The 13,027-nt window shown below is 39.5% G+C and overlaps 1 protein-coding gene across 1 annotated transcript; it reads right to left on the bottom strand.

Moving 5' to 3' along the window:
- Positions 1 to 10,562: 10,562 nt before the first annotated feature.
- SERP1 (stress-associated endoplasmic reticulum protein 1) lies at positions 10,563 to 13,021 on the bottom strand. Its single transcript, XM_005863471.2, has 3 exons — positions 12,799 to 13,021; positions 12,475 to 12,550; positions 10,563 to 10,846 (listed from the first exon to the last, which is right to left on the bottom strand). The coding sequence occupies exons 1-3, from the start codon at positions 12,880 to 12,882 to the stop codon at positions 10,806 to 10,808; spliced, it is 201 nt and encodes a 66-aa protein (XP_005863533.1). The 5' UTR covers positions 12,883 to 13,021; the 3' UTR covers positions 10,563 to 10,805.
- Between the last annotated feature and the right edge of the window lie 6 nt (positions 13,022 to 13,027).

Here is a 13,027-nt window from a genome sequence, read left to right as displayed (position 1 = left end):
GGGGGAGGGGGGAAAATGGCAACCTAATAGGCAGACCTAATAGTGCACCTTGTCCCAGGGCTAGACTGGAAATACAACTAAAATGGAAAACATTCATCTGGAATTAACAAATGAGGCCCAGCTGAGGAGGTGACTTATAGTAAGGAAGGACAGAAAACACCTAGAGACCTGTAGGAAGGGCTGCAAGGTTGTGAGGGGGTGGCAGGCTGGCAGGCTGAGAGGGAGAGGGGGAAACTGTATTACAGGAAAATCTGTTCCCTCAGAAAAATAGAAGCCTGGCCCAGGCTGATCACCAGAGCTATGTCCTGCGGTAACATGCATAACATCCAACTGCTGGCTGCAGGGAGTCTGGACCTGAGACCACAGCCATGAAAGGCAACCCCCACAAAAGGGGAAATCAGCTCAGTGCTGGTGGGAGAGAAAGCCGATGTTTCATTATTGTTTTTGTTTTATTTTGTTTTTGTTTTTAATCTCTAAACCCAGAACACAGGAGTTTTCAGTTGCACCCACTCACCTGAGGCTTTGGTGCAGGGAGGAAGGCACAGACTTGAATTGCCTGAGGAGAGGCAGGGGAGGAAAGCAGGGCAGGAAGAAGTGGAAAAGCAGTAGCCAGAAGTTCTGCATTGGGACATTCATAGGCTTCCAAACCTAAAGGGCCATTTCTCTGCAGAGGAGCTAGCCCCTCCCAATAGCCTCAGGGCAGGTGATAGAGCCTGCCACACCCTGCATTTTGAGCTTTACAGAGGAAACAAAGGCAGAGGCCAAGCTTATGGGTTTGAACAGTCTTAAGGAACCTTCAGTGACTGTATTGAAACAGGAGCCATTTGCTTTGCTATTCTGGGGACCAGACTGATAAAAACTCCAGGGTCCCAGCTGACCCCATTGGTCTCCATACTAGAATCTCTGACCAACCAAAGGCAGAGTAATATTTTGGGCCACTCTCGGAGGAGTACCTCTGGGACAGGAAAAAACACCCATCATATTCCCTGAAAGCAAAACAGCACCAACCCCTGTCAGAAACAGATGCTTGAGTGATTAAGATTGACAGCTGGCAGACAGGCAAAGAGGGCAGATAGGTCCCACCTGCTTGCAGCCAAGGCCTGTGGAGACAGACACAGCAGTGGACCAGTGGATTGCTTGGAGCTTCAAGCAATGTGCTAAAAGCCAAAAAACAGTACCTGACAGTGGTTAGCACCTACATATCTAATTGGAAGCCCCGAATTGGCAAACAGGACAGAAGAGTGGGGTCCTAAGCCAGCTCCCATGGGGCATTAAACTCAGCTGAAGTGAACAACACTTCACTTTATTATTTTTTATTTTCTTTATTTTTTTACACCTTTTTCTTCCTCTCTTCTCTTTTTTCCTCCTTTATTCTTCTCTTTCTCCTTTTTAGTTTTTCTCCCCTTTTAAAAAATTGATCCTTTTTATCTATCTACTTTATTTATTTGTTATAATTCTAGTCTCTGTTGGTTTATTCATATATCTAATTTCTTCTTCATTATTCTTACTCAGTTTCCCTTTCTCTTTTCTTTTTCATCACTACTCAATTTTTTCCCCTCTCCTCTGGCTCATTTCTTCTTCTCCTGATGTTTTAACTTGCTTCATTTCCTAAAGTTAGGCCTATCTGCTCTCTCCTCTATTCTCCTTTTCAAACTTTTTTTCTTATCTTCTCATTTCTTTTCTCCCTTCTCTATTCTAAACCATGGTCCTTTCCCCATTCCTCTAATTCTTCAACCTTATTTTCTTTATTTAAGCTTGGCATCTATAGATTCTGCACCGCCCCCGCCCCCCTTTTCTGGGTGTTTTTTGTTTGTGCTTTTTGGTTTATTTGTTTGTTCTGTTGTGTTTTCTCCCCATATTTTTTCTTTCTTTTTTTTTCTATCATTCTTGCTCTATTTTCTCTTTCTGGTGGTCACTTTTGTTGTGGATATAGGGCGCTTGTGTACATTCTTTTTCTGTGTTGTGTTTTGTCCTGTTATATTTTGTGCTGTTCAGTCAGCACCTCCACAACAGCTGGCACGACATGATACAGAATGAGCCACATAATCAGACACCCTGAGTGGAGACTCCATCCACAAACAGGACAATTACATTCAAGACCCAGCTACAACAGGAGAACCCAAACATCACAAGTAGGGGACCTTCCTAAAACACCCAGCCCAGGAGACCTGAGGGAATGCACCACTGGGTCTCACAAAACATCTACTACATAAGTCCAACCCAGAAAATCTGAGTGGCATAGAAGTTTGATCTAAGACATAAAAACAAATAGAAAGGAACAGCAAAAGAAACAACCTCCCGAAAAAGAAAAGAAAGAATCACCAGAAAAGGAACTAAATGAAATAGGGGCAAGTAATTTGTCAGAGAAAGAATTCAGAGTAATGGTTATAAGGATGCTCAAACTTCTGAATGAGAAGGAAGAAGCACCTCAATGAGAATTATAAGGAGCTGAATGAGAAATACACCAACATGAATAAGAATCAATAGGAAAATGACATAGCTGCAATAAAGAAAACCATGGAAAGTTTCAACGTAGACTAGAAGCTGAGGACATAATCAGCTAGTTAGAAGTCAAGATAGAATAAAACACCCAAGCAGAGCAACAACTGAAAAAAATTTAAAAAGCAGGAGGAGAGTTAAAGGAACTTTGGGACAACATGAAATGAAACAACATCCACATAATAGGACTACCAGAAGGAGAGGAAGCTGAGCAGGAATAGAAAACCTGTTTGAAGAAATAACCACAGAAAACTTCCCTGACTTTGGGAAGAAAAAAGTCACACAAATCCAGGAAGCACAGAGAATTCCAATTAAGATAAACCCAAAAAGAACTACACAAAGACATATCATAATTAAATTGGCAAATGTAAAAGAAAAAATCTTAAAGACTGCAAGAGAGAGGCAGAAAGTTACCTACAAGGGATCTCCCATAAGACTATCAACTGGTTTCTCAACAGAAACACATCAGGAAATGGCATGAGGTATACAAAGTGATGAAAAGCAAGAAACTGAATCCAGAATACTCTATCCAGCAAGGCTATCATTCAAAATTGAAGGTGAAATCAGGAGCTTCACAGACAAAAAAAGGCTAAGGGAGTTTTTTGCCACCAAACAGCAATGCAAGAAATGCTAAAGGAACTATTCTAAAAAGAAGAAATAGAAAGGGATGACGGGACACAGGCATAAAGAATAAAATGGCAACAAACAAGTACCTATCAATAACTGCAATGGATTAAATGCTCTAGTCAAAAGACATAAGGTAGCTGATTGCATAAGAAAACATGATCCATATATATGCTGTCTACAAGAGACACACCTCAGAACAAAGGACTCACACAGACTGAAAGTGAAGGGATGGGAAAAAATTTTCAGTCAAGTGGAAATTAACAAAAAAGGAACTGCGGAAGCAATCCTTCTATCTGACAAAATAGACCTCAAAGGTCATAACAAGAGATAAGGAAGGCCACTTCATAATACTAAAGGGATCGATACAATAAGAGGCTATAATTCTGGTAAATATATATGCACTCAATACAGGAGTGTCCAAATGTATAAAAAAAAAAAACTTTTGGAGGATATCAAGGGAGAGATGGATAACAATACAATCATAGGAATTCATTGGAAATCTTCTAGGAAAAAATCAACAAGGAAACAGCAATCCTAAAGGACTCACTAGTTCAGATGGAACTAATTGACATCTTCAGAACATTTCACCCAAAAGCTAAGGAATATACATTCTTCTCAAGTGCACATGGGACATTTTCAAAGATAAATCACATGTTAGGACACAAGATGTATAAGTAGCAAGTGATCCTAAGAAAGTTGGCAATGTCCTTCCTGCCAAGTAAAATACAGAGGCTGCAGGTCCTTTTTGTTTTCAGTGAGGAAGGCCTTTCACCCTTTGTTTTGGCAATTCACAAAGTTACTGTCATTAGGTTTCATAACAGTTGCATGTCACAGAGAAGCCTGCGGAATTTGGGAATTTGCTTAAGGCCCTGGAACTAGAATGCTGAGCCCTCTTGAACACTGCTCCATGCTTAATTTGCATTCGATTCACCTGGGGATCCTGTGAAGATGAAAATTCTAATTTAATGGCCTTGTGTGGGGCCTGAGATTCTGCATTCCTAACAGGCTTCCAGGTTATTGTTGGTCCTCTGGCCATACTCTGAGTAACAGATTACTCCTTTTAGACCTCCGACAGAGGCTGGGTGTTAAACTGCACTAGTCTGCTTTCCTTGTCAGTCAGGTGGACTGTAATGTAATGTTTAGCCAAAGAAAGGGATTTCACCTTTAAAAACATTCTGATTGCTGTTCTCAGTCAAGCAGAAATGACTTAAAGGTTCTGAGATGGTTTTCATTCTCTGTAGCACCTTGCTTCTTCATGTCATCCACCTGTAATTAACAGGTGGGGTGTGTAGGAGTAACCAAGGCTGGAGGTAGGCAGACACATGCTTGGGTACTCCCAGTGTTTACCTTTATGATTTGGGTTTTGTCAGAAATTATAATCTCTCTCAATCCCAGATGAAACTTGAGCCTTAGAATCTGGTCTAAGGGGCACTCCCAGGTGCCAGGAGGTAAGCACTCTTCCCAAACTAAGCGCTCTTTCCAAGCTCTCCATGTGTGTGTGGATGGCATTTTTCCAAACAGGCCCTGGGAATCTCCTTTGCACAGTGTATGAAGTCTAAAATTTGGTAATCCTGCCACATTTTAAATGCCAGCCAACATGGCCTTACTGTAGAAAATTCCTTTCTGACGACAGAACAAGCTATCCCTGCCAGAGACTGGATATGGTTATGGGAGTACAGAGCCATTCTGGTTTCGTGGTCTGGTGTGAAGGGCACATATTGTGGCATCCTTGCCCCTCCTGCAACCTAGGATAAGAGAGGACAGAGCCAGCTGAAAGCCCCCAAACACGTGCTGTAAATAGCAAGCATGGTTGTTTGACTTTTTCCTTATAACTGGACAAACTGGTGTGGTGAGGTGTCAGCTTTCTTTATAAAACACCTTTTGGTTTTCTCAGTGGCACTTACTATGAACAGGTCCTCAAATATGACTGAAGGACAAATACCTCTGTTGATACATTTCCAAAAATCAAACATATCCTGGGAGAGTTCGTTTCAAGGGCAGACTGAATTCTGGTGCTGAGCCCAGCCATTAAGCAGAGGTTGCCGGGATTGGAAAATGTTGAGATAATGGCTATATCAGCGGTAGATTTTATAAAACATGTTCTTATTTTGAAGATTCTGATATAAGAGGGCATTCATCATTCTCTTACACTTGATCACTCAACTAAAAAGGTGAGCTCTCCCTATGTGTGTAAAGTTTCATACTAACCTTGAGGGTGGTGAGAGTAGACGAGAGAGAGAGAGAGAGAGAGAGAGAGAGAGAGAGAGAGAGAGAATTAGTTCTTAAGGATTCCATTCTCTGAGAAACTAAGAAATAAAATTTAAAAATAAAACAAATAAACATGACAATATAATAAACGCTAACTGGTCCAGAGTCATAAATCCCAAAGAAAGTGTTTCTGATTTCCATGGCCAGGGAAAACTTCACAGAGGAGGTAAAATTTAAGCTAGACTTTGAAGAATAGGTATTGTAATGAAGGTAAACTGAATAAAAACACAGAGAGTTCAAGATATCTGAAAAATGAAAGTAGACTTTTTGGGCTAGAACAGGTCTATGGAGGGAAGCCGTGGGGAACAAGGCTGAAAAGGTAGGTTGTTGCCACATTGGGAAGTGTCCTGACAATCAAAGCTAGAGTTATTTCCATCCCAGTTGCAGTGGGAACTCACTGAAGTTTAGTAAATCTTCAGATTTACCTTAATGGAACACTCATGGGGTTTCCTGAGATTAATATATAATCTCCTGAAGTAAAAGGAGACATTGCCACACAACAATAATTCCTTGGCACTCAGAACACTAGAGCTAGTTTTTTGTGTTTTTTCTTTTTGTAGTTTTAATTTCTTTATTAAGGTACTACATATGTGTCCTTATTACATATGTGTCCCCCATCACCCCCCCACTCATGCCCTCACCCCCTGTTGTCTGTGTCCATTGGTTATGCTTATATGCATGCATACAAGTCCTTTGGTTGACCTCTCACCCTTACCCCCACCCTCCCCTACCTTCCCTCTGAGGTTTGACATTCTGATTGATGATTCCCTGTCTCTGGATCTGTTTTTGTTTATCAGCTTATGTTGTTCATTATATTCCATAAATGAGTGAGATCAGGTGATATTTATTTTTCTCTGACTTAAAGAGCCAGTTTTCTAATCCTTGCTCTGCTACGGGCTCATTGGTAATGGGAAAGGTAACTTCTCTAGGCCATAATTTCAACTATAAAATAAAGGGTTAATCAAGATCATTTCTAAAGTTCCTTCCAGCCCTAGCCAGTTTGGCTCAGTGGATAGAGCATCCGACTACAGACTGAAGGGTCCCAGGTTCGATATTGGTCAAGGGCACATGCCTGAGTTGCGGCTCAATCCCCAGTAGGGGGCGTGCAGGGGGAAGCTGATCAATGATTCTCTCATCGATATTTCTATCTCTCCCTCTCCCTTCCTCTCTGAAATCAATAAAAATATATATATATATATAAAAATAAAGTTCCTTCCAGCTCTAAAATCAATTATTCTCATTCTCCTATTAGAGACTTTCTCCAGTGAGGAAAGAAGAAAAACCTGTTATAACCTATTTAATGACACTGAAATCACAGTTTTAATTATTTAAATTTGCAGATTTGTTCTAATTCTGTCTGCACTGCAAAGTAGAAATTTGCACACTGGAAGTCACTGAACCTTTGATTTATTCACTGAACCTTTGTTATAAAAAGCACCTATGGAGAGCAGATGAAGGCATTTTTTTGACTAAATTATCAAATTATTTTTCAACATCACAGATGAACATTTTTAAAACAAATTACAATAAAATTATAGCAAAATACTTTTAAAAAGTGTACACTTGAATGTTATAGTAGATAACACTACTGATTTGATCTTTGTATTTTTTGTGCTGTACAGGAAATGCCAATACTAAATTTGTCACAAACTCATTTTCAAAAGAAATTGCATCCATAAAGGGACAAGTTCTTTCTTTTTCTTTCTCTTTCTTTCTTTTTTTTCTTTTTAATTAGCAACATGAAAAAAAAATTAAGAGCTTTTCTAAGAACAGAAGAGTCATGGAAACAGAAGTGTTCTGTGTGGATGCTTCGCAGTCATCCCTAGGTTTCCGCAGGGTACACTGAGGCAGAAAACCTTGTTTCTAGTTTCTGCTCTACCTCGGTTAGCTCTGTGAGGGCAGAAACCATTTATCAGGTTTTACCTCTCCTTTGAAATACTTACTACAATTATGGTCATCATTGTCTTTTCTCTCACTACTGGATTGCAAGATCTAAGTGTCGGGACTCCGTATTCACAGCTCTCTCTATCCAGCATGTAAGTTACTCAATATTCACTGAATTAATTTTTTAATTTAGCTGTAAAGTGAGGTAGTTGGACAGAATTTCCCATGTCCTTTCCACCTTTGATTCTAATAGATATGAACTTACTTTGGATTATCTAAGTCCAGACTGTTGAATTTTCCCCTTCAGCTTACTTTATAGCCTTTTATTGCATACTAGTACTTCTCCAAATTAGGACATTTTTGTTTTAATTCAACTTGAAGATAAAGCAGTACAAGGATTATGTCTAGACAAGGAAGGATTCTGAGGGAGTGATATTGCACATGCTGTTGAACCCAACTCCTACCTCTTGAAGTTGTGGTTTGTGTCTAAAACAAGTAAAACTAAAAAGGTAAAGGCAAATCAAACTTCAGAACAATTTATAAAATTTGATGATATTCTACATTTTACAGGTGCTAACGCACAATAAGTTTGTTGAACCTCCAAGAACATAATCCAGCACAATATGGTAGTCCTTTGTACCAACAAAACTTGGTAAGAAGAATCATGAATTTTTTTATTTATCTGTAAAGGATGCTTTGCACTTGAGTATACATATTTCTTTAATGTAAGTCAAAAGCCCATTACAGTGTATCCTGTTACAATGAAAATCTTTTACTTAATCTGGAAGCTCACTCAATTATTTTGAGCATTATATACAACTCAACAGATACAATGAAATCCTGACAACTCTTTGAAATGTTGTAGCTAAATTACAAAGAGTAATTGGATAATGTAGACAACTGCAACAAAGCATTTACTCTCATACTGTGCTCAAAATTAGATGACACATAAAATTCAATTGGGAGCCTGGCCAGCGAGGCTCAGTGGTTGAGGGTCAACCTATGAACCAGGAGGTCACAGTTCGATTCCGGTCAGGGCACATGCCCAGGATGTGGGCTCCATCCCCAGTGGGAAGCGTGCAGGAGGCAGCTGATCAATGATTCTCTCTCATCATTGATGTTTCTCTCTCTCTCTTCCTCTCTGAAATCAATAAAGATATGCTTTTTAAAAATTCAATTAGGGAAGGGAGTTAAAAAGAACCGTGCTTCTTCCTTGAATCAGACTTGGATAAACATGAGATAAGGGTAAATCCTAGGTGGGGAAGTATTTAATTCATTGTGCTTTTATATATTTTTCTTGCTACCTATTCCCAGTTATAAACTTTAAATCCGTGCATTTGGGTACTATTTGTTTTATCTCAAGTACAACATAATACTAGGCAGTCTTTAAAATCATTTTCTATTAATTGTAAAATATACACTCAGATAAGAACTCTGGAGAGCACTTGTGATCTTGGTTTCCAGCATGCATCAATTTGGTTCAAACAAATTCTTATTAAAAAAAAAAAAATGGAACTCTGTAAAATCATTTTCTTTTAGAAGGCATAAAATATCCAGGGAACTTTTATTTTTAAAGAACAAATCAAATAAGACATAGCTTTCATTGACCCAAACATGCATAATCCATCCTTAATATAAAATGCACTCAATTGGAAAATTACACATGAAATACAAAGGGAATGCAACTTTACATATGTAAAATGGTTGCTAGCTATAGCAATTTAACAGTCAAATTAATAGACATTGTATATTAAAAGACATCACCACCATCTTAAAGTCAATTACCTATGATACACCAAGGGAAATTCTGATATGGAATGGTTTGACTCAAAGCAAAGAATAAGGCACCTGCTATGAACTTAGAACAATAACTTTCATTTTAAAAGTTACAATAAAATAGAATTAACCAAGATACTTGTTTCAAAGAGGGAAACAAGTATAGGAGTTGACTTCCTGGGTGAGAAAGGCAGGTAACAATGAAGATAAAACCTGCTGGCCCCAGGTCAGCTGATTCTTTTCCTAGAGTAGTCAAATTCCTGACAAGCCTTACCACTCCCCTCCCACACTCTCTCCCATACCTTGGGGCATCAGAAGCTCTCTCTGAAGGTCACACTGAGTATAGACAAAGTAGCAGATTTCCCTTCTGTTCCTTTTAAAACAGCTTATTTTAAAAGAAATATCCTGAGGCAATTAAACAAAGCAAACAAGCAGCTTTCTTTCCAATTAACAGACATCTCTCAGGTTTTTTTCATCAAGTTATGGCTAAGTATTTAAATAGCCAATACTTTCAGTTTTTAACAGTACCAGAAAACCCCAAATCTGCCTTCCTACTCCCTTACCATTACAATGGAAGTCTGATCATAACCTATAAAATTATACAACAAAGGGAAAACTAAGGACTGATCCCTTATCAGTAAATCCATTTAATTCCAGATGATACATTAGTCTGATGTATCTAGAACCCCAACAATTTTAATCATAAATCTAGAAAAAACATTTCCAAACTAGGTGTAACTTTTTAGTTGTTGTGCCTTTTTGATGTTAAAAGTGCTAATAACATGCTAAGATGTTTTATGGCACATTGGGCTCAATAGTATGTCCTGATGAGGCATCCATTTTTAGTCGTATTTTTCCTCTTAGACTCTGTCTACCATAGTAGACCCCTTTGATACATTAAAGTAATTCTGATGAAATCACTGGTGAGATAAACAAACCTTCCCTGACTGTACTCCACCATGATAGGTTTTAGTGAAACTGAAGTGACTAAATTACAAAATGCTCAACCAAGTTGTTTTCTTATGGCATCTCAGGTTAGTATATTCACTCATGCAAAATCCAAGGTAGTGTACCAGAAATAATATTAAAGTAAACATGGCTATAAGCATCTCCTTTTACATTAGGCGTTTAGAAGCTTTTAGAATTTCCTAGGTGCTATAGATTGTGGGAAAACTAGGCTAACTGTATAGTTGTTCCATTTATAAGCACCTTATTACAGTACAGGTCCATGACCCTATATGGGAGTGTGCTTTCAATTCAAGATATTGTAATAAGTGCCTAGCTATATAAAAACCATAAGATTCCAAATTTTAAATTAAGCTAACTGCATGTACTCATTAGAGTTAACAAAATCTAGACCCTGTCCACACGGACTTAATCTAATTACCTATACTGTATACTGTTTTAATAACCACATTAAAAAACTTACTCTTTAATGACTGAATAAGTAGGGTCCACTATGCCTTTTTTTCATTTGGGGTTGTTTCTTTATCCATTTTTTTTTTTTTGTAGCTTAACAATCAAATTTTATTGCTTTATTCATGTGGTGCTTTTGCAAGGCACTGTGGTATGAACTAGAAAATTTGGAATGACTTGTGAAAAAACCTTGGAATGACACATGAATGATGATATGAAAAGTCATTCTGAGGCAGGATGATTTACTGAATTGTTTTTACCCAGGGTATCAAACATCGGGAATGAGTTCAAGTTAAAATTCACAGGAGAATGGAAACATCTTAAGGTCAGGCTCTTCACATGCCCATCCTGATACTTTGAATAATCTGGAAAATTGCTGTAAAGAGAAAGAGCAAATATTAAAACATGCTTTGAATAAATTGGTCTGGCAAGGGGCAAATATTTATTAACACATTGCGTACTGCTCAGGAGTTTTCTCCTGTTTCGCGCGCGCCATCTGTTAAGGACCGCTCACGAGTGTTCTTAGATGTCAACACACTGTCTTGTCCACTGTGGGGCGCGGTTACAGTGTTTTGGCCAGGTTCAAGCCTCAGACTAATGAAAGGACAGGGTCCTCTCACTGCCACGTGTAAGTCCCAGCTGGAGGGCAGGGCCCTCCCAGCACAATCATACCCAACGGATGGGTTGTAAGCTTGAACCTATGGTCCGAACACGTAGCCCCTAAAGTTCTAGAAACTTTAATTGTTTTTGTAAATAAAAATGTTATAATTATTGAAAAACAACACCTAAAGTGCATTATGATCTGTAGTTATGATGATTTAAATAACGTGCAGTTTGCCCAAAAACGTACGGTCCCTGGCGTATGTCTTAGAGATTTCTATGCGGTACGCAATGTTAAGGTAGGGTACCCTTAAGTAACTTGCAAATGCTATGTAACTTCATTGTAATAAGAAATGAAGACAGGCCTACCATAAAAAAACAAATGTCCATTAAGTTATTTTTTAAAATCTCAGCTTCTGAGTTTTCTATTTAAATGTCCCAGAGAGTTTGACAATAGCATTTCAGAAAGAACTTAAAGTACCAAAGCAAACAGGTTTTTCAAGCACAGAATTATTTTGGTTTATCACTAGATATTACATGTCCTCTGAAGGCCTGGCCTGTAACATGCATGTTTCCTCATTCTCACAAGGCTGAAATTCAATCATCTTTAGGTTATATAAATTGCTTGGCTCTTGGCCATTTATTAGGAAAGCTTCCAACTGGTAAGTTTAGGAGACAGGCAAAGTGAAATGTTTAAAAGAAACCCCAATAAAGTTAGAATGTCAGAATTTGAAATGCAGAAACATGTACTTCAATATCAACAGCTTATATAAGATAATAAATGATATTCTGTAATGCATTTGCAGAGGCAAGAATCTATAGCTAACAGCAGGCTGCCCTGATAACGAATTTTTCTACCATATGTCAAATGTTTCTTTTATTGATCTAAAACCATTTGTCACATATTAAATTGCCACGTTTCTTCTATAGTGAATCAGTTCTTCGCACTAGCTTTACCCTAAAATATACCCAGCTTTTGAAATAAGATGTTAGATTCTGGGACATGTTAAATTAAGTTAGAACATCCATATGTACATAATGTTCAAGTTTCTTTTTTTTGCAAAGGAATTGATAATGGAATAGCAAACCATCCTATTTCCTTCTCTGAGATGTTTTCGTTGTTTGTTTTGCTCTACATTTCTTCCAGCTTGATCATTACTAAGAACCTGACGACCTCCTTTTCTAGTATCCTGTGGGCACAAGTCAAGCTGGGAGAAGTTTCTGGAGCATCACCCTCTGTGCATATGTGGGACAAGTAAATTTGTTCGGATGAAAGAGAATTATGTAGAGCGCGCGGCAGGTGGGTAGAGAACTACGCGGTTCAGACTCACCACTGAGAGGTCACCACGTCATCCTAAACCCGTCATCCCACTTCCCACCCGACGTGGCCCCCAGAGCACTTACCAGAACCACAAACAACAAAAATGAAGAGAGCCAATAACCAAGGTCCTACAGACGCCTTCTCTTCGGGAGCATTTCTCTGCAAAAAGGAAAACCCACCGTTTCAAATGCAAAAATCCACTGCGACCCAGGACTCCCACAGCGGAGTCTCTCCTCCGTTCCCGAGCCGCCCAGCTTCGGCACCCCCTTCCCCGAACCCCCAACTTAGTGTCCAGCTCGCGGCCTCGGGCCCCCACAACCGGCCGGGTCTGGGGAGGACTCGACGTGGCCCTAGACTCGGGCCTCAGCTCCGGCTGCAGCACAGAGGCGCGTCCGCTCTTTCCTTACCGAGGTCTTGGCTACGTTGCCGCGCTGGGTGATATTCTTGCTGTGCTTCTCGTTAGCCATACGGATCCGCTGTTTGGCGACCATCTTCGCGGCGCCACCACTAACCCAAACCACCCCTTGGCCTCGTTCGCTCCCCCTCGGACCGCTGCGACGCCCCGCTCCCGGTGCCGCGCCGCGGGAACCGGGAGGTTCTCAGGCGGGCGCTAGGTTGGGCCTGAGAGCTGCAAAC

The sequence above is a fragment of the Myotis brandtii genome, unplaced genomic scaffold (genome assembly GCF_000412655.1).
Source record: "Myotis brandtii unplaced genomic scaffold, ASM41265v1 scaffold179, whole genome shotgun sequence".
In the NCBI taxonomy this organism is placed as follows: Eukaryota; Metazoa; Chordata; class Mammalia; order Chiroptera; family Vespertilionidae; genus Myotis; species Myotis brandtii.
Note: the sequence above shows the minus strand (reverse complement) of the source record. Positions and strands in the feature narration are given on the sequence as shown.

Coding starts and splice junctions, on each gene's coding strand:
- SERP1 (XM_005863471.2), bottom strand. CDS start 12,882: ATGGTCGCCAAACAGCGGATCCGTATGGCTAACGAGAAGCACAGCAAG. Junction 12,551..12,798: donor GCAACGTAGCCAAGACCTCG/GTAAGGAAAGAG, acceptor TCCTTTTTGCAG/AGAAATGCTCCCGAAGAGAA. Junction 10,847..12,474: donor TTTTGTTGTTTGTGGTTCTG/GTAAGTGCTCTG, acceptor TTCTCTTTACAG/CAATTTTCCAGATTATTCAA.